The sequence below is a fragment of the Notamacropus eugenii genome, chromosome 1 (genome assembly GCF_028372415.1).
Source record: "Notamacropus eugenii isolate mMacEug1 chromosome 1, mMacEug1.pri_v2, whole genome shotgun sequence".
NCBI classification, from domain to species: domain Eukaryota; kingdom Metazoa; phylum Chordata; class Mammalia; order Diprotodontia; family Macropodidae; genus Notamacropus; species Notamacropus eugenii.
Window position 1 is genome coordinate 263,051,144 of NC_092872.1, and position 22,697 is coordinate 263,073,840.

Below are 22,697 nucleotides of genomic sequence, written 5' to 3' on the forward strand. Positions count from 1 at the left end.
CAGTGGATACAGGCAAAGACTGTTACATGTACAATCTGTATTGTTTTATCTGTGTACAGGTTGTTTCCCCCAAAAGAATTAGAGTTCTTTGAGAGGAGGGACTTTTTCCTTCTTTTTAGCCTTTGTAGTTTCATAACATAAGCACTGCTATCAACACTTAAGTACACTGGACTCCCAAATGACAACATAGATATTGATATAGATATAGATATATAGTCCATATGTATACATGTGTGTATATGTATATATACACATATGCATATGTGTGTGTTTATATAATATAGTAACTGGAGAGCTGGGCCCAGAGTCAGGAAGACCTGAGTTCAAATATGGCCTTAGACACTTCCTAGCTGTGGGATCCTGGACTGGGATGATCACTTAACCCTGTTTGCCTCAGTTGTTCATGTGTAAAATGAGTTAGAAAAGGAAATGGCAAACCAATCCAGTGTCTTGGCCAAGAAAACTCCAAATTAAAGTCCCAAAGAGTAAGACATAATTCAGTTAACAGAACAACAATAACAACTGGGCCTGTGATTTGATTAGTATCAGGAATTTCCAGACGAGGAAATTCTTATTACTAAATCAGTTAGCATTTTCTATTAATTTATAGTCTTCCAGAAGCATAGAGTCATATAGTTAGTAAGGTACAAAGTCGAGGTTTTAAATGAGATCTTCCTGTTCTCCCCAGAATAGGCGTTAAATAAACCCTTGTAATTAAATGATGCATCTTGGTAGATAACGTTTGAAACATGCTGTGCTAAGGACAGAAAACATAAATGAAAAGTAAGAGAGTCCCTGATCTCAAGAATCTAGGTTCAAACACTGCCTATGGCACTTACTGGCTTCATGAACTTTTGTAGGACTTTTACCCTTTCTGAGCCTCAATTTAGTCATTTGTAAAATAAAGAGGTTGTGCTAGATAGCCCCTATGTTCCCAAATAGTTCTAAATGTATAATCTAATAGTCCTATGCTTGATAAATTCTGGTTTTGTCTTTTTTTTTCTTTTTTTGAGGATAATAAATAACCTGACATGATTTTTATTTGCTCTGGGAATTTGGCAATGCTCACTACATTCTTCAAAAGCAAAGTGCTTTTAAGTCAAAGAATATGTTTTACAAATCAGATTATTTCCTGTTTCAGGCTAAAATGACTCAACTGCCTGAGGCTGAAAAGGAAAAGATAGCAGAGCAAGTAGCTGATTTCAAGAAAGTCAAGAGCAAACTGGATGCTGAGATTGAGATATGGGATGATACCAGTAATGACATCATCGTTCTGGCCAAGAAGATGTGCATGATTATGATGGAGATGACAGACTTCACCAGGTAATTATGTGGAAAATAATGTTTAATATTTATAAGTGTTAGAAGTACTTGTCATGCAGGTAAAACATCAAGGTTTCCAAGTGGCAGGTGCCAAAATCTTGCAAAGACTGAATGATAAAGCAAATGAAAAGGAAGGAATCAGATGTGTATCATTTCAGGACTCCAGTGAGAATAGACAGAGGAGTATTTAACCTTGAATGGAGTTCAGTGATAACTGTCAAGGACTTTCTTTTAAAAACCTCCTATTCAACATGCCCATATTTTCATTCTGTGAAGGAATATGCACTCCTGCAGTAAATGGATTCCTGAGATTTTCCTGAAGCCCTCTCTTTTAGATTTTTGGGTTTTTTTACTTTTATTTAATAATTTTACTATGTGGCCATAAACTTTGGAAGGAAATGTGGATAGAATATAGAGTTCTCAGCATGCAGTTAGAAGATCAGAACTCAAATCCTGTCTCTGACCCTTACTTACCTTGTGACCATGGGTATGTCCTAATTCATTTTGAGTCTGTTTTTTGATCTATAAATGAAAAGAATAGTATAGAATTGACCTAGACTTGTGATCTAAGGATTACAAAATAAAGAAATTCCATTTTCCAGTTTAGATCTATACCTTCTCTGAAATTCATACTTTTGGAGTTGCATAGGAGTACCAAGAATAAATAAATGAATGAATTTTAAAAGCATCTGTTAAATTCTTATCATGTTCTAGGTATCATCGGAAACACAATTCATTTAAATAAGTCATTTCCTGCCCCTAAGGTGCTCAAGCCTTCATAATGAAAGCTATCATAAACAGGGAACTAATGGCCAGGGAGGAGTGTTTTGTATAGGGAGTAAGAGGGACTGCTGTTTGGAATTGTATGGCATTTGACATAGACTTTTCTAGAAATAAATGAGGATTAGTAGGGTATGGAATTAAGATTGTCGGAAAGTGGTATATTAGCTCTGGTCTAAGCAAGATAAAGATAATATTCACCAATTAAAAATCAAAGATCCCAGCTTGGGAGGTTACATTCTGGCTTGAAGGTGAAGACTGGAATGAATTCAGCAAGGCATGCAGGTTTCTGGAAGTTTTGTTGTGAGTTCAGATCTTGACAAGATGAGTTAATGGGAAAAAATAAGTGCCTACTGTGTGCAAAGCACTTTTCTAAACACTGAAAACACAAATAGAAAAGTAATACAGCCCCTACTCCCAAGGAGTTTGCATTATAATAGAAGGCAAAAACACATAGAAGGATACAACTCCATGACATATGAAAATACAATATAATCCTTAGGGTATATTGGCAAAGTTGATGGTGAAATTTCTTTTTGAATATTTTCCCATATGCATACATGCATCTATACATATAACATACACATACATGTGTGTATATACATATATATACATACATATTTTAGTGTGTGTGTGTGTATTCATTTGTTATGGCAAATTATTTAATGGTGACAAGGACTTTGGTAAGGTGAATATTTATTAATCAGAAGCCCAGTGCCCTTGGGTTGGAGCCTGAATTCTAATTTAGAGATGGAGGACAGGGATAGAAAACAAGGCATGAAGATACCAAGGAAAGTGGTGAGATGTATCTGGGTGCAGGAAATATAAAAGGAAAAAAAATGTTCTCCAATCAGAAGAACAGGATGCTAGGATTTAATGACTTGCTCAGGATGTCACAGTGAGCATGTGTTTTAGGAGAGAATTAGAGAATGGATCTCAGATCTTCTGACTCTAGATAGATGCCTACCTCTCTGCTAGATCATGATGACTCATCCTAATCTATAAAATGGGCCTAAGGAAACTTATAGTATTATGTACCTCAAAGGGTTGTTAGAGCAATGAGATAGAATGGAAATGAAGCATTTTGTGCACCTTAGAGCATTACATACTTGTCAGTTATTATTGTTGTAAAAGAGAGAGGAAAAAAATGTTAACAAAGGGAAAAATGTCACGGACTACAGAAGAAAATAAATATACACACAATACCCACTAGTTTAATACTCAGACATTTAACTATTTTAACCATCAGAAACAGATATCAGATCTAGAAAAAATGAAGGAAAAGGTATGAATAAAATAGCTAGCTAAAAGCACATGCATTGCATTGTCAAAAAGGAGAAATTGTTTTCAGAGCTGAGTTCACTGATGTAAAATTGGATTTGAGTTAAGGTCCCAAATTTGATAAGATCCATGCTTTGGTTCCTTCTACAATATGCTCCCCATGTCAGAGAGATAGAGATTTAGAAGAGTTTTAGCAATTCTTGACAGTGAAAGAGATAGTAGAATCACCAAGTCATCTGGGCCCATTTACTGTGAAGGCAAAAAAAGAAAAACCATCCATTTATTCCACCAACATTCCTTAAGTAGCTATCAGTCAATCAGTCAGTAATGAAATACTGTCTTCTAAGTGCCTAGCATTCTATTACATATCAAAGATACAAACAACAAAATGACAGCCTAAACCTTCAAGGAATTCACATTTTAGGAGGAGAATGTGAATATTTCAGTATATACACAATAAAACATATGTCAATACAAATTTTGATTTTGGAAGAAGTTCTATCATGTGGGGAATCAGGAGATTTCTCAGTCAGAGGTAAGTTACCATGTACCAAACACTGTGATAGGAAGAGAAGTTTATGAAAAATTTATAAGAGACATATCTCTTGCCCTCTTGGACCTTACCATATAACAGTGAGGAAAAACACAGAGATAACTATAATGCACCATTATACATTGTGTGAATAAGTGTCGAGTACTATGAGAAAACCAAAAGAGTGACTCAAAGTGAGCTTCATCCTTTGAAAGAATAGAGGTTAAATGCTGGTCAATTTCCTTTCAATGAGGCAATTAGTGGATAGAGTGCCAGGCCTGGAGTCAGGAAGACCTGAGTTCTCCCTCCTCCCTCTTCCTTTCTTCTTCTTCTTCCTCCTACTTTATACAGCTCTGTATTTATAGATCAGAGTGTAGTCTCTTCTTCCAGCCCCTGGAGAATGTAATCTTCCATTTATGAACTCATATCTTGTCAAGTCTTATCATTTCTAACTTTGTAACATTACTCAAGTATGTCCTCTTCTCTCCTCTGACACTGCCATCACCCTGATGTAAGCTCTCATCACCTCACCAATGGTGATTACAATAGAATACTTTTGGATCCGTCTTCCTCCAATCTCTTCACAACTCAGATCCATCTTTCCCACGGCTGTAAAAGTGATTTTCCTAAGTGCACATCTGAATATGGCATCTCCACCCTTCCATTTAATAAACTCCAATGACTCCCTATAACCTCCAGGATTCACTATAAAGTTATTTGTTTGACTTTTAAAGTCCTTTATACTTATCTTTCCAGTGTTCATACATATTTCTCCCCTCTACTTATTTTGTGATATAGTAACACTTGACATATCTTGTACACTATACTCCATCTCTCAAATCTGAACATTTTTCTCTAGCTGTCCATCATGCTTGGAATACTCTCCAACCTCATCTTCACCCGTAATTTCCTAGTTTCTTTGATTTCCTTCAAATCTCAGCTGAGGCTATTCCCATTACTCTTTATCTTCGTGCCCTTTCTCTAAGTCTCTCTCCAATGTACATAGATAGATTTTTGGTACACAGTTGTTTGCCTATTGCCTCTCCCATTTGACTGTAAGCTCCTTGAGAGCAAGGATTGGTGGTTTTGATTTGTTTTGTTTTCCATTACTTTGTTACCCCAGCACTTAGTATAGTGTCTGGCACATAGAAAGTACTGCTATAATGCTAGATGATAGATTGCCTTACAGAATGTCTATTGAAGTGACTATATTATTTGAATTCTGATGAAAAAGATTCACTACCATGCTATTAATTCTCTTTTTACACTATTTTTCATCATGTGAAGAGCGATGTAGTATAGTAGACAGAGGCTGAATTGGAAAGCAGGAGAACCTGAGTTCAAATCCTACAACCTTCAATGCCTAGGTGCTCCATGTGACTTTGCTGTGAAATGGTAAATTGAAGAGAAGTCAATGTTTGATGTTGCTGGAATTTCATCATCCTGGTATTCCATATGTAAATCATCGAACTAATCCTAATTCTCTTACTCTACCCTATTCTTAATCATCTATGATATATAAGATGATGGTAGCTAGGTGGCACTATATTGGATAGTGTGCTGGGTCTGAAGTCTGGAAGACTCCTCTGCATGAGTTCACATCTAACCCTGAAACACTTACTAGATGTGTGATCCTGGGCAAATGAGCTGGAGAAGGAAATGGCAAACCACTATTACATTTTTGCCAAGAAAACCCAAAATGGGGTCATGAAGAGAGTTGTACATGACTGAAATGACTGAACAACAAAATAAAATGAAATTATTAGTGTAAAGTGCTTCATAAATTTTTAGAAAATTTGCAAATATATTTTCTATCACCATCATTATTGACATCATTGAATCATTATGATAAACTGCAAAATTTCTATTCCAGAATTTAAAACTTTCCAAGAAATCATTGTGTTTATTTCCCTAGTAACAAGATTATCATTCATTCAATCATATTTATCATGTTTAATAATAATTCTTTTTTTAAAATCCTTCCTGATTCTCTTTTCTTTTTTTATTATTATTTGCATTTTATTTATTTTTTATATTCATTTTATTTATTTTTAATGCTCTACAATCACTATAATAAAACTTAGATTTTTGTTTTCCCTCCACCTAGGCCCCACAACCCCCTCCCTTCCCAAGATGACATACAGTTCTATATAGGATCTACACATATGTTCCTGTTGAATGCATTTTCATTATAGTTATGCTGTATAGAATAACTAAAATAAATGGGAGAAATTATATAACAAACCAAAACAAAACACACACACACACACACACACACACACACACAAAATGATCTGCTACATTCAGCGATTGAATTCCATAGTTCTTTCTCTGCATGTGGAAGTCATTTTGGCTTAGAAGGCCATTGGAAATTTTTTTTTAATTTCCTTGCATTGATATGAAGTTCCAAGTCTACCAGAAAAAAACTCTCGCACACTGTGGTCGTTGCTGTGCACAAAGTTCTCCTGATTCTGCTCCTTTCACTCAGCATCAGATCATATAAGTCTTTCCAGGCCTCTCTGAAGTCTTCTTGTTCATCATTTCTTATGGCCCATTAGTATTCCATTACATTCATATATCATAATTTATTTAGCCGTTCCTCAGTTGATGGGCATCCCCTTGATTTCCAGTTTTTGGCCACTACAAAGAGTGCTGCTATAAATATTTTTATACATGTGGGACCCTTTCTCATTTTTATGATCTCTTGGGGATACAGTCCTAGAAGCAATATTTCTGGGTCCAAGGGTATGCACATTTTTGTAGCCCTTTGGGCATAGTTCCAAACCACTCTCCAGAATGATTGGATGAGCTCACAGCTCCACCAACAATGACCTGGTGTTCCAACTCTCCCACATCCTCTCCAACATTTATCATTTTCCTGTTATGTCATGTTTGCCAATCTTATAGGTGTGATGTGGTACCTCAGAGTTGTTTTGATTTGCATCTCTCTGATCAAAAGAGATTTAGAACATTTTTTCCTATGATTACAGATATCTTTAATTTCTTCCTCTGAAAATAGCCTGTTCATATCCTTTGACCATTTATCAATTGGGGAATGACTTGTATTGTTGTACATTTGACTCAGTTCTCTACACATTCTAGAAATGAGGCCTTTATCCCCGAGATTGGCTATAAAATTTTTTCCCAATATACTACATTCCTCCGAATTTTGGTTGCATTGGGCTTGGTTGTGCAGAATCTTTTCAGTTTCATGTAATCAAAATTATCCATCTTGCACTTCATAATACTTTCTATCTTTTCTTTAGTCAAAAATTCTTCCCTTCTCCATAAATCTGATAAATGCACTATTCCTTGATCCTCCAGTTTGTCCATGATATTAATCTTTATACCTAGATCATTTACCCATTTGGACTTTATTCTTGTGTATGGTGTCAGGAATGGGTCTATGCCTAGTTTCTGCCACACTGTTATCCAGTTTTCCCAGCAAATTTTGTTGAACAGTGAGTTCTTATCTCAGAAGCTGGGGTCCTTGGGTTTATCAAACAGGAGATCGCTATATTCATATTCCCCTTGTCTTCCCTTCTGTTTGTTAGCCAGTACCAAGTGGTTTTGATAATTGCTGTTTTATAATACAATTTGAGATCTTGTAGAGCTAGGTCACCTTCTCTAGCATTTCTTTTCCCTTTGATATTCTGGACTTTTTGTTCTTCCAGATGAATTTTGATATTATTTTATCCAGCTCTAGAAAATAATTATGTGATAGTTTAATTGGTATAGCACTAAATAAGTGAATTAATTTAGGTAGAATTGTCATTTTTATTATATTAGCTCAGCCTACCCATGAGCAACTGATGTTTTTCCACTTACTTAAATCTGACTTTATTTGTGCAAAAAATGCCTTGTAATTGTGTTCATATAGTCCTTGGGTTTTTTTTGGCAAGTAAACTCCCAAGTATGTTATAGTGTCTACTCTCGCTTTAAATGGGATTTCTCTTTCTATCTCTTGCTTTTGGACTGTGTTGCTAATATATAGGAATGCAGAAGATTTGTGTGGGTTTATTTTGTACCCTGCAACTTTGCCAAAGTTGTTTATTATTTCAAGTAGTTTTTTACTTGAATCTCTGGGATTATCGAAGTATATCATCATATCATGCACAGTGATAACTTAATTTCTTCTTTGCCTATTCTTATTCCTTCAATTTCTTTATCTTGTCTATTTGCTACAGCTAACATTTCTAGTACCATATTGAATAACAGTGGTGATAATGGACATCCTTGTTTCACTCCTGATCTTATTGGAAATGGACCTAGGTTATCCCCATTGCATATATGCTTGCTGAAGGTTTTAGATAGATACTGCTTATTATTTTATGGAAAGTTCCCTTTATTCCTATGTTCTCCAGTGTTTTTAATAGGAATGGGTGTTGTATTTTGTTGAAAGACTTTTCTGCATCTATTGAGATAATCAATAATAATTCTTAATCACATATATGTTTATACATATATTATTCCATAGCTATATTCAAAGACACTTGTTCAATTTTGGGGGGGGGCATGAAAGGGCACACATATATATGCAATAAGGATGATGATAATTAACATTTATTTAATGCTTACTGTGTACCAGGCACTGAGCTAAATGCTTTATAATTATAAACTAATTTGATCATCAAAACAACCTTGAGAGTAGGGTTCTATTACTATCTCCATTTTACAGATGAAGAAACTAATGCAAACAAAGATTAAGTGACTTTCCCAGAATCACTGGTCATTTAGCTAGTAAATGTGTAAGGCTATATTTGAACTCAGGTCTTCCTGTCTCTAGGCCTGGGCATGCTTTCTACTGTAACTGTGTCATCTAGCTACCTCTCTTCCCATCTCCCACCTTTAAAATACACACACACACACACACACACATACACACACACACACACACACACACACACACACGCTCTGAATGTCACTGAATACTGGAAATGGAGACAAAGAATTTAATACCAACCATATAGATTTAGTTACTAACAGTTCAAAATCTTCCTTCATAGCTCCAACTGAATAAAAGAAAAATTCATTTGAAATAAAATCTTTTCTGAGATATAAAAAAAATCAAAAGGAAAATAGTAATTTTATTTGCAAACAAAGACTAGCTTCAATTTAGAAATTAGTTCCATTGAAGGATTGAGGTATGAATGAGGATAGGAAATTTGAGAGTGAAAGAAATCGAGAAAATATTTATATGTGAAATGAGAGGATTTTAAAAGAACACAGGAATGTAGAATGCAATTATTTACATTGATATAGGCTTCTAGGATTTACAAATGATTTCCATAATTTCTTTTGAGTATTACAATCATACTAGAAGGTAGATACTATAGTTAATATGATACCCATTTTCCTGATGAGGAGACTGAAGTTCCAGGAGTTTCAGCAACTTGCTCTGATCACGAAGTTTGTATGTTTGAAAGCAGGACATGGACCTGGGTTGATGTTGATCCTGTCTCCAGATCAATGCCACTTCTCAAAAGAGAGCAAGAGAGAAGCTATAGTCACAGAAGAATGAATGACAAATGAAAGAAATGAAAACTCAAGGACATCAAAGACATTGTGTAGTGTATTTTTCTCTATTAAATAACTTGGTTTTTTTGCTGAAATACTTGAGGCTCACTAATTACCATTTAACTTTGATGGAATCCTTCTTACTTTTCATCAATCTCATTGTGCAGTTGGATGCCACAATGTATAGAACTCTAGATTTAGAATAAGTAAGATGTGAGTAAATCCTGCCTCAGAAATTTTGTAGCTCTATAATGCTGTGGCAAGCCATTTAAACTTATTAAGCCTTTAAAAAACAAGCTTAATACCTTTAAAATTTTAGTTAATTGTCACTGGCTTCATTTAAGACTCAGTTCAGGGACAAGTACATAGGCCATTGGATAGCATACTGAACCGGGAGTCAGAAAGACCTGAATTCAAATCTGGCCTCAAACATTTGTCATTTACTAGTTGTTTGACCCTGGACAAGTCATTTAACTCTGATTATCTCCCCTCCAAAAACAAAACAAAACAAAACAAAAAACTCAGTTCAAATCTGATCTCCATGAGTCCCTTCCTACTTTTCCCAGGTGCTAATGTCTTCCCTGCTTAAGTAACATTTCATGTTTTCTGTATGTAGGCAAATGGATGGCGCAGTGATTAGAGTACTAGACTTGGAATAAGGAAGACATGAGCATAAATCCTGTAGAGAACAATAGTTATATGACCCTAGGCTAGTCACTTACCTTCTATATGTCTCAGCTTCTTCATCTGTAAAATGAGAATAAAAATGGGACTTACCTCATAGGTTTGTTGTGAAAATAAAATGAGATATTTGTAAAACACTTTTTGCCAACCTTAAAGGGATGTATAAATGCTAACTATTGTTATAAATACTAGTTATTGGCTGGTAAGCATCTTTTTATTTGCATAGTTCCTCCCATTGGAATATACGGTCCTTGAGAGTAGGTCCCAGTTTTGCCTTTCAGCTCCTAGCACAATGTGTGACACATTTGTTGTTATTCAGTCATTTCATTTGTACGTGACTCTTTGTGACCCCATTTGGAATTTTTTTGGCAAAGATACTGGAGTAGTTTAACATTTCCTTCTTCAACTCATTTTACAGATGAGGAAACTGAGACAAACAGGGTGAAGTGACTTGACCAGGATCACCCAGTTAGTAAATGTCTGAAGCTAGATTTGAACTCAGGTCTTCCTGACTCCTGGCCCAGCACTCTATCCACTGCACTGCCTGCCTTCCCTCTATGACATAGAGTATAAGCTTAATAAATGCTTTTAGAAGGATTATTTTACTGTTTCCTACATCACACAACATCTTTTAGCTCCCTTGGTCTTTCTTCATACCATGAATGTGGGCCTAGAATCTCAAAGTCTTTGATAGCTGAACGGAAGTTCCCTCAAGTTCTATAATGCTTGAAGTCCCTTGAGAAATGAGCCTCACGTCCTAGCAGCAGCCTTGATAAATTCAGAATGCTGGCTAATTTTTGGAGGTACAGATTCTGTTTTTGGCTGAAGTAACTCACCAAGACTGTGACCTAAAGTTTGAAGACCTCACAGTCTATATCAGTTGAGGAACTGATAGAATCCTGGAGTCCTGAGATACTAACTTTCCATTCTATTTATTATCTGTCTCCAATTATTCTAAAAATCATGTGTATGTGTGTATGTGTATGTGTGTGTGTGTGTGTGTGTGTGTGTGTGTAATTTTATTTTTAGTTGTGCTTTCCTCTACTTCAGGAACGTTCCCTCTACACTCATTCCCAGCCCTAGACACTTCAAAGCCTTTTCTGAAGGCCAAGTGCAGCAGTGTATCCTGCTTATTGTTCTTTTTCCACCCTTTAAGAATTTTTCTGAGCAGACCATTCAATTTTTTATTGATATGGGAACCTGAGAGAATAGAGAGGTCATCCTGGGAGGGTAGCACTTTTCAGTAATGGATTGATCTACTTGGTATGTAGCAGTTACCTCTTTGTCTTGTCAATAACAGTTTTTATTAGGGATAGCTAGGTGGTGTAGTGGATACAGCACCAGTGCAGGAGTCAGGAGGACCTGAGTTCAAATCTCAGCTCAAGCACTTGACACTCACTAGCTGTATGACCTTGGTCAAGTCACTTAACCCCAGTTGCCTCATCCTAGGTCATCTCTAGTCATTCTGATGAATATCTGGTCACTGGATTCAGATGGCTGTAGAGGTGACCTACATAGCCCTCCCTAACTCAAAACAAAGTCAAGTGCAAGTCATGTCATCATTTCTCTGATGGCATGATTTTCTTCAGCAACAAAGGACAAACACACAACAGTTTTTATTATAAAAAAACCCCAAGTTTGCTATACTTTAAAAAGTGCTCAGGAAGACTGTATTATTTCATTCCATTCATCAGTCAGTGAGCATTTATCAAACAACCAGTAAGGGCAATTTTTCCTGAGTTCAAATCTGGACTTCAGTACTTGCTAGGTGTGTGACCCTGAGCAAATCACTTTACTTTACTTGCCTTAGTTTCCTCATCTGTAAAATGAACTAGAGAAGGAAACTTCTCCAGTATCTTTGCCAAGAAAATGTCAAATAGTGTCTTGAGGACTCAAACATGATGACTAAACAATGACAAGCTCAAATTTAATTTTTATATCTAGCCAGCTGCCCATGCCAAATCAGCTCATGAATCTCTTTGTCCTTCCATCAAGCAGTTTACCTAACTTACTGTTGCCACAAGAATTTCAGGAGTGGGAGACAACCAGTGAAAAAGCTGGGAGTTGTGAGACAGTGTCATTTCTGAAGAAAAGTAAGGAAGTTCCTCCAGGTAGCAGAGTACCATGAGGTGTAAGAAGACTTGGTTGTTTCTTGTTGACTCTTGAAAAAGACCAAAATGTCATCAATATCCTTGAGTCAAGATTCCAATTGTGGCTGATAAAATCAATATGAGCTTGGAATGCTCTACCATAGGTCAGACACAAATAGTCAGTGTGAACATTTGGGCCGGATACTCTAAATTTGCACATCCTGCATTTCCTTTGAGCTATCTCAATTCTGCTTTTCTCATAGAGCACAGTGCCTTCTCTGACATGGACATGCCATGCTGAGCAGTTCTGTACCAGTCTCTCCCATGCCACACAATCAATTCCAAAGTTCTTAAGAGAGATCTTGAGAATGTCCCTGTATTGCTTCTTCTGACCATCATGTGCACCCTTGCCTTGTGTGAGTTCTCGATAAAATAGTCTTTTTGGCAAGCATACATTTTGTATTCAAACAAAGTGGTTAACTCATCAGAGTTGCACTTTCTGAGGCAGAGCTTGATTGCTTGGGAGGATCTCAGAGTATAAAGTACTTATAAGTACCTTAAAAGAAGACAGGAAGGATATGAATGGAACAGTTTATAAAAGGTTTTGAAGGTCAGAAGATTTTATCTTTTTTCTTGGAATTAATAGGGAACCAGTGAAACTTATCAAATAGGAGTGTGATATAGTCTGACCTGTACTTTAGAAAAATCATTTTGTCAGTTGAATGGAGGATGGACGAGAGTAGGAAAAACTTGTGAAAGTGAGACCTACCAGCAGGCCATAGCAGTAGTCTACATGTGGGCTGATTATGACCTGTACCAGGATAATGACTGTTTCAAAGTAGAGAAAGATGTATCCAAGAGAAGTTAGGAAAGTGAAATCCACAGGATGTGCCAAAAGGTTGAAAATGGGAATGAGAGAGAAAGAGGAATTGAGAAGGACACACATGTTACAAGCCTGGTGAGTGGAAGGATGATGATAACTTCCACAGTGGTAGGAAAGTTAGGAAAAAGAAAGTTTAGGGGAAAGGGGATATGTTGAACATGGTCAAGTTTGAGATGTATATTGGAATATCCAGTTGGAAATATCTAAAATGAAGTTATTGGGAGATTGTGTTGGGAGAGAAGTTAAGGTTGGTCAGTTATATTGGTGAGTCATCTGTATAAAGTTAAGAATTGAAACCATGATAGCTGATAAGATCAGCAAAAGGAAGTAGGATGTGAGAAGAGAAGAGGACCCCAGGGAAAATATTTGTAGAACTGTCACTGTTAGGGGGCATGATGTACATGAAGATTCAGCAAAAGGAGAAAGAAGAATGTTCAGTTAGGCAAGAGTACAGCCAGGAAAATATGATGTCATGAAAACCTAGAGAAAAGAATGTATAAAAAAGAGGATGATTGAAAATGTCAAAGACTACAGAGAAGTAAAGAAGGATCAAAATTGCAAAAAACAAAACAAAACCTTTAAATTTGGTCATTAAGATATGATTGATAATTTAGGAGAGAGGAGATTGCTCATATAATGAGGGCTGAAACCAGACTGCATAAAGTTAAGGGGAAAAAAGAGTTTATAAAGAGGAGAAAGGAAATAGAGGCAGCTAATGTAGATAGCATTCTCAAGAATGACTGTATTACACCAGGACCAAGATATTTATTCCCCATTAAGCATTTACCCTGGCTCTTCTGCACCCCATGCAACATGACAGGTCACTTTAGATTATCTTCCTCTCTTTATGGACCTGTCTTCCATACTGCTAGATCTGCTATCAATCATTCATTTGGCTCTCCTATCATGAGTGGTGGCCCAGATTCTTACTTATTGAGGAATGGCCAAATCAGCCCTTTTCAAATACAGGGTAGAAGAAAGGCATATTTAAATTCATATGAAACATTGCCATACTTTAAAAGAAGATCATTACTAATGATGCTTTTAAAATGTCTTCACTTGTGCTTAAGGGATATACTAGTGGAATATAAGTTCCTCTGTTCCCTTTACAGCCAGAAAGGCTATCAGCATTGCCTTTTTGAGGGATTGCTTGACTGTTGACTTGAGATCAGTCTTGATTAGCTTGGAGACACTCATCATGCCATAGAGTGATTATTTTTTTCAGTCCCAACAGGGTATATAAATCATCTAGTAAGAGGTTGTGATCCCTATCCCATCAATAGAGAGAACAGACACTGACAAAATCACAGATGTTTGAGGAAGTATGAAGCATTAAGTACTCTGAAATTGAGCACATTTACACAAAACAAAGAATTCACCAGTTCTGCTAATATTATAAAGGCAGAGAAAGATAAAAGAACTAATGCCTACATAGACAGAAATTTATCTACATTCAGTCATAGTAAAGAATTCTCATAATGTATTCAAGTATTTCAGTATTTTTATTTCAGCGTTTCAACAGTCGGATCAATTGCAGTCACATACCTCTTTGCAAATGGATCTTTTCTCAATGGTTTGGAGATTTTTAAATTCTGAATCCTTCCTCTCCCCCATCTAAGTGAAGAGAGTTAAACACTGTAGAGAATATAGCTCTTAAAAATGGAAATGAAAATGACAGCCCCACTGAGTCTCACCTCATAGGCTAATCTAGTTCCAACTCGTTACCGAATGAGAATCTCGAAAAAATACCTGGCAAGTGGTCATCAAGATTTGAATTAAGTATCACTGGTGTGTATGACTCCAGCACCTCCAGAGGCAGTCTATTCACTCCACTTTTTTGGTGGCTCTATTGTTTTCTCATTATTGTTGTTTTAATATTACTGTTCTGCCAGACAGACATAAAAGAACCTTAGTTTCAATTTTCTTTGTAATTCTTCCTGCTGTAACCAGGAAACAAAACAATCCCATCCCATAGCAAAGTAGCTTTGGAAAGAATGAACCAAACTATTTCAAATTTCAGAAGGGTTTCAGGTCACATTTTGATTACAATTCAGTTTAGTTGTTCCTTTAAATTGAACTGTTCTACAGTCCTCAAGCAGCCTTTTATTAACTCTTATCGACATGATATGGAAATCTGAACTTTAACTATTTAAATGATACTCAGTTCCCATTTGTACTTCAGTCTTCTTTAGTAAAATATATGGCATGAGGACAAAAAATTATTATATAATCCATATTTTTAAACTAATCATATCTCTTTAGTATTTTGCAACATAAGATGACTGAATATCTAGCTGGAGAGTTCAGAAGAATTGTATTCTACCGCTTAGTCAGTTTTTGTTTGTTATATGATGTTGAACAAACCGTGACTTTATCTTTGATCATATAGGTTAAATATAAAAGCCTCTCTACTTATCTACCTTGACAAAGCTCTACTTTGGAGAAAGCAATGAGTGTATCAATAAGTATCCCCCCCCCAAAAAAAAAAGAGAATTGTCAAATCCGAAAGTCAAATCATTTACCAACTAAAGAAATCAGGGAAGGATTCAGAAAAGAGGTGGCATTTGAGCTGGATTTTAAAGGTCAAGTAGAAGCCCAGCATATTAAGGGAGCTTTTGAATGATACCCAGAGAAACAGGCATCCACTGTTATAGCTTAGAACTTGACCCTCATCATTTGAGCCATTTCAGAGATAGACTTAGTCTTCAGGGAAAAAGTATTAACCTGTCAACAATGCATTATTTTGGCTGAAGTGGAGGCCATCGGCCAGAGGACTTGGTTTACTTTTGAGGATTTATCTTTATTATCTCTCATATACTCTATTGGCTATAGCTTGAAATAATGGAGCACCTAGTCAATTCTCTTGACCATATGGCAAATAAGGAGGGGAGCACTATAAAATAATGATGTCCTCTATTTTCCCCTATTAAAAGTAAACAACCAAGTCAGCCTGTATTATTGGGATATTAAGTTGAATAATTTAAATTTAAAGGGACAAGAAAATCTTTACAATCTTTAAAAATCTTAGTATCATCATTCCAGTCCATTTCATGTATTCATATTATAAAATACTTTTATTATTCTAGCTAGTAACAGAAACTATAAGAAAGCAGCAACAAAGATGATTTAGCTTTTTTTTTTTTTTTGCAAGCCCTCACTTTTATATTCTTACTGTTTAACAGTAGGGCACTGTGCTCCATTTATAAAATAGGATGGCTCCCCCATGTCCTCCCCCAACTCCCATGCTCTTGCCTTTGGGAATAGTATGTGACTTTGTCTTAAAAATTATTTGTAGTGTCTAGACTAAGAAAAAAGTTTTAATACCTCTCTCCAGGACAATTTCTACCCAGATTGAGCCAGCTACCAAAAAGAAGGTGGCACCTTCATAGGATCTTAAATCCGTGGATAGCACATTGAACACAGGGTGTAGCTCATGGGCTGAAGGTATCCCACATTGGTATTTAAAAAAAAAAAACACAAAAAGGAAAACAAAACAAAACAAAAACATTCCAGTTAACCTAAAACTAGTAATAATTCTGCAGTTAAAATATTCACAGTTTTGTGAAACAATATTCACAAAAATTTGAGGTCTTTGTCTAGAACTAGTTGACTAGAGATTTTTCCCAGGATGCAACAATTTAGAAAAAAGTAACAATACTTTTAGTCCATCAGAAACATTTAAAAGAGTTCAACACAATTAACAATATTCATTATTTGTAAGAGCAAGCTAACAAATGAAATATTTTCTTTTTCCTATGGCCACAACAGAACTGAGCCTATTTCCCAGTTTAGTCATTCTCTGCCACATTGTGCTCTCATGTTCCAGAGTATGTCTCTCTCCCTTGCCCTTCTTCCCTTTTTCTCTCTCTCTCCTTTCCTTTCTTTAATGTATTTTTTAATGAACATATTTATTTATCCATTCATTCATTCATTTACCTGGGGCAGCTAGGTGGTGCAGTGGATAGAGCACCAGTGCAAGAGTCAAGAAGACCTGAGTTCAAATCTCACCTTAGACACTTGACACTCTCTAGCTGTGTGACCTTGGGAAAGTTACTTAACCCCAATTGCCTCATCCTGGGTCATTTCCAGTCACCCTGATGAATATCTGGTCACTAGATTCAGATGGCTCTGAAGGAGAAGTGAGATTGGTGACCTGCACAGCCCTCCCTCACTCAAAACAAAGTCAAGTGCAAGTCATGTCATCATTTCCCTGATAGCAAGGTCTTCTTTGGCAACAAAGGACAAACACTCATTTATCTATTCATCCATCCTTCCATCCATCCATCCATCGTTCTCTTATTTATTTGTTTGTTCATTTATTTGTTTGTAGGTTAATCTATCTATCTGTCTGTCCATCTATCTATTTATTGTTCTCTCTTACCCAGGTCAGAATTTCTTTTCCTTCTCTCCTCCCTCTCCCACCCTCTACAACTGGGCTGTCTTGAAAATATGTTTTCATGTTTATTGGCTCAAGTTGAAAGAATATCATTTATGACTCTGATGCAAAGAATGCTGGTTTTGGAGTCAGGAGATTGGAATTCAAGATTCTGATATACTACTCACTACCTTTGTGAGCTTAGGCAAGTAAGGAACATTCCTTGGGCCCTAGTATCCTCATCTGTAAAATGAGAATGTGGGACCAGATTACCTTTAGTAAGCTGATTAATACATAGCTAGTGACAGAGTAGATAGAGTGCCAGACCTGGAGTCAGAAACACTCATCTTTATGATTTCAAATCTAACCTGAAACATTTACTCTTGAAAGTCACTTCACCTTTTTTGCCTCAGTTTCCTCATCTGTAAAATGAACTGGAGAAGAAAATATGAACCACTCCAGTATCTTTGCCAAGATGACCCCAAATGAAATCAGAAAGCTTTGGACCTTACTTCTTTATTAATGAAATGGAAAGAAGGAAGGAAAGAAATAAGAAAGGGAGGAAAGAAGGAGCAAGGAAGAACTGATCATAGATATACTTTTTTTTTTAATTTAAGATCACCAGAAAATATAATGGGTTTCAATTTTCATGGTAAAGACTTTTTTCTCAGTTCTTTGTGTAAATTTCACAATAAAATTAATAGAGAAATGAAGATATTACATTGTCTTAGAATTGTGAATAACAAAGTGTGCACTGGTATTCATCTTGTTGGATTTTAGGATATTTTGATATTGTTGTTGCAAAAAGTAAGCATTAATGACAGAAAGGAACAGACAAAAAAAAATTTGTGATCAGTGTTTGTTAAGCCTTGAACCAAAGTGTTTATAAGTGGTCTACATGTCCTCCAGAATATCTAGGTTCCCATGTAGACAATATTTGTCATCGGTGAATTGGTCCTTTCAAATGGCATTCATTATCCGAACATTAATCAGTCAAGAGCATTTATTAAGCAGTTATTCTATTCCAAGCACTCTGAGAACTCCTAGAGATTCACAGGAAAGACCAAGAGTCCCTGCTTTCCATATCTGTTGAAATTCAGGTGGCCCTGATTAGTATCTCTGTTTCGCTGAAATGTCTTGGTACACATTTCCTTAAAATGAAGGAGAAATGATATTTTAATTTATACCTGCATTTTCAAAGGAACATTCTAAGTAAAAATGAATCCCTTTGCCTATGTGTTATGTTTTTCCTTTCAAGATTTCCTTTAAGTATCATTTTAAAGTCATATAGAAATACTAAGATATATTGAAGATGGTGTGCCAGTGAATGTCCAACTTTCTCAGTCTGTTTCTACTTCAAGCTAAAAGGACTTACTAAAGTGTGAAAAATGCAGTCCTTCAACATTTTTTGTTTGTTTTGTATGTGCCCATAAAACAACCACTATAAAGGACCTTTTAAATGAAGTAACTGTCTGTTTTGCTAGGAGTAGCCTTAGTCTCTGCTTCATTTCTTAAGGAAATCAGTCCCATTTTTATGTCCTCTACTTACTCATTTTTTAGTTTAAAAAGCACTCAAAGGCCTTTAAATAAAGCACCTTAAAAATTATCTAATCTTTACTGTTTCTTTGATGGATCTGATTTCACGGACATACAGACTCCTCTCAGTAGTCCATATACTCTTAGATGATGGGGATGTTATCATTCTTTTAATCTCTGTAATAGGAATGGACAACACTTTTAAAATTCAGGTATATCTGCACTGAGTCACTATGTTAGGCTTATGTCTAAGGAAATAGATTTATACAATGCAAGTTCATAGTAATTTTGCTCTTGAAGCTATAGCTAAGAAATGGTTTGATCTTATGCTCCCAGTTAGCAAAAGCTTGAAAAATGTGCTTTGATTTGGGATTCTAGAACTTTGCTAGGAAAATATATACTCTATTATATGGCTCCCAGAACTGGTCCTAACCCTCATACCCTGAACAAAGGGACATAGGGAAGTGAGTAGTACAAGATCAGGTTTAAGAAGAGGTGATTAAGAGAAATAGGACTGAATCATTCAAATTCAGCCTTTAACAGAATAATCAAATGATTAAGAAGGAGTGTCATTTGTACCCATAAGAAAGAAGGTCATGGATGGGGAATGGGGAGGGTCAGGGCAAGGAACCCTTCTTATTTGGTATTTCTTTAGATGCTCCAGCCAACTGAGTGAAAGTCTTCAATGAAAAACAAGACTACCCCCCTCTAATGAAAAGATTTTAAAAAGCACAGTGTACTATCTCCCAATGCTCTCCTTAACTTTGGCCTTTCATGAGGTTGCTTGGAGTCATTGTTTTAAGCAAGGGAACTACAGATATTGCTTACTGACACCAACCTCTGCAGTCCTGTTGCTCTCTGTGTTTCAGGAAGACTCTGCCACCTCTTTCTTGACCTTTCTTCCTCCCGAGGTTCCCCCAAAGCTCTCCCTAGTACAGAAAACAATCAGAAAACCACCCTCAACTCCTGGTATCCCATTATCTTTCTTTCTTCACACCACAGAAGAACATATATTTCCAGAGTTTTGGAAGCCAGCAAAAGTGAGGACAGAGGGCTATGAACATGAAAAAGAAATGAACTTAGATCCTAGAGACAAAATAAGGTCTATTTTGTTCACTTATAAATTTAGGACCCAATGGAATGATGTCTGTCCAATAAAAGATTTACATTGGATAAAACTCACCTGTAGGAGGCCCAACTTCTAAAAGAAAGAAATGGATTGAGAATCAGGAAAGACTCCAGTTGACATACTGCATAAGACTGGTATGTGACCTAGATAAATCATTTTATCTCTGTGTGCTTCATCTTCCTCTTCTGAAAAAGGACCTGAATTTGATGACTTTTAAGATTCATTCCAGCTATAAACACATAATTGCAAGACTTTATTTTATCACAGAATCGAAATGATAGAATTTCTAAGGTGATATGGAACAAAAAAGTAAACCTCATGAAAAGAAAAGAAAACAAATAAAGAAACAGAAAATCTCTCTATAAAACCACAACAATAAAACCCATCACCACTAACAACAATTGATTTTCATGGCAAAAAGGACTTCATGACTTCTAAGTCCCTCCCAACTCAGAATCTGTGACCCTCTGATTGTAAGTGGCCATCAAAAGTCTAGAGGAATATACAAATTGCTACAGGAGCTCATTATACTTTAGAGATTGATTGTGAATCATCATTCATTATTTCTACTATACTTACAAACTGATAAAAAAAAAAAACTTCTGAGTATAGAATTTTCTCTAAGAAACATGAAACTAAAATAAAACAAAACTAGATATAGTGTGCCTAAATCTCCTGAATACAAAATTCTTGAAGGCAGGGGTGATTTCTTTTTTTTCTTCTTCCTTTGTCCTCCTTTCCTCCCAGTGCCTCACACATACTTGGCTATGTGTTTATTGATTTGAAGTCAATCCCATTTCTTTTAAAGAATATGGCAATTTATGAAACTGGAAAAACTGAACTAGTTTTGAAATGACAGAGCTTTCCTTTGGTATAGAATCGATCAGTAATCACCAAGTTTATCTAGTTTAGTTAGGAAGCACTTAATGCATCATCTCTCATCTTGGGATTTTTATAGGCACAAAAAGGAGCATGAAATAGTGAAGAGTAAGGAAGGCTTGAAATGAAATCATGACCCTGCTAGCTTTGTGACCCTGTGCAAGTCAGTGAAACTTTCAATTTCCTATGCAATTTGGTCTGTAAATTAGAGGTAAATCTGACGTGGTGAAAGTACTTTTCACACAGAGTCACTCACACTAAGAAAATCCCAGGCCTAGTGTGGTAAGAGAATAGGGATGAGAAGAAAGGTAACATATGGGGAGGAAGGATAAGATAATATTTGTAAACATTGCCTTGAATGTCATTAATTTTATTTTAATCCCCTCTATTATTTTCCCACTTAATAGTATTTTATTTTTCCAATTACATATAAAGATAGTTTTCAACATTCACTTTCATAAGATTTTGAGTTTCGATTTTTCTTCTGCTTCCCTTCCCCCTACTCAAGATGGCAAGTAATCTAATAGGCTATACATGTACAATAAACATATTTCCCCATTAGTCAGGTTGTGAAAGAAGAATCAGAGCAAAAGGGAAAAACCAGGAGAAAAAAGAGAGAAATTAGTATGTTTTGATTTGCATTTGGACTTTATAGTTGTTTTCCTGAATTGAATTAGATCATTGTATTGCTGAGAAGAGTTAAATCTATTAAAATTGATCATCACATAGTGTATAATGTTCTCCTGGTTCTTCTCACTTACTCAGTATCAGTTCATGTAAATCTTTCCAGGTTTTCTGAAATTTGCCTTCTCATCATTTCATAAAGAACAACAGTATTCCATTATACTTATATACCACAACTTGTTCAGTCGTTCCCCAATTGATGGGCATCCCCTCAATTTTTAATATTTGCCACCACAAAAAAAAAAAAAAAAAACTTCTATAAATAGGGTTGTATTTGTGGATCCTTTTCCCATTTTTACGATCTCTTTAGGATATAGACCTAGAAGTGATATTGCTGGGTCAAAAGATATGCACAGTTTTATAGCCCTTTGGGCATAGTTCTAAATTGCTCTCCAGAATGGTTGGATCAGTTCACAACTCCTCCAGCAATTCCTTAGTTTTCCAATTTTCCGACATCTCCAATATTTATCATTTTCTCTTTCTGTCATATTAAGCACTTTGATAAGTGTGATGTTTTTGGATATCATTTAAATAGCAACAACCTGGAAATTAAGAATCTTCATTGTGTGAAAATTAGATCAATGGAAATGGTATATTATTTTAACACTAGGACCAGGCATATTGATAAACACAATACTTTAAAAAATATAATTGTAATATCTGATGACTGTGCAAATGCACTCACCAAATAATTACATGCAGATAAAATTTTAGCATCAAAATAAATATTTTTATCTTACAATCTCTATATTTTTTGCCTTATTTATCAAACAAAATATACTGTGTTAATTAATGTAGTGTGGTCCTTTGAGGTTTTCTGAAATTCTGGCATTTCTATTAAAACATCCAGTGGCCACAGCTTAAGAAAGAAAGTGTTGTTGACAGTAACGTTGCTTATTTTCATCCTCATCATAGTCATTACTTGTAAAAGCATTCACCTCATGCTCACTCTGTTTTATAGAATTTTCATCCCAAATGTGATAAGGATGGAACAATTTATTTTT

General features: G+C 35.7%; 1 protein-coding gene across 3 annotated transcripts in view; it reads left to right on the forward strand.

The window, feature by feature from the left end:
* Positions 1-22,697, forward strand: part of CTNNA3 (catenin alpha 3) — a 1,968,199-nt gene that overhangs the window by 1,767,229 nt on the left and 178,273 nt on the right. For all 3 annotated transcript variants that reach the window (XM_072628814.1, XM_072628812.1, XM_072628815.1), the window contains one exon: positions 1,142-1,323. In XM_072628814.1, the coding sequence (XP_072484915.1) occupies positions 1,142-1,323 (182 nt within the window). The remainder of the gene's footprint in view (positions 1-1,141; positions 1,324-22,697) is intronic.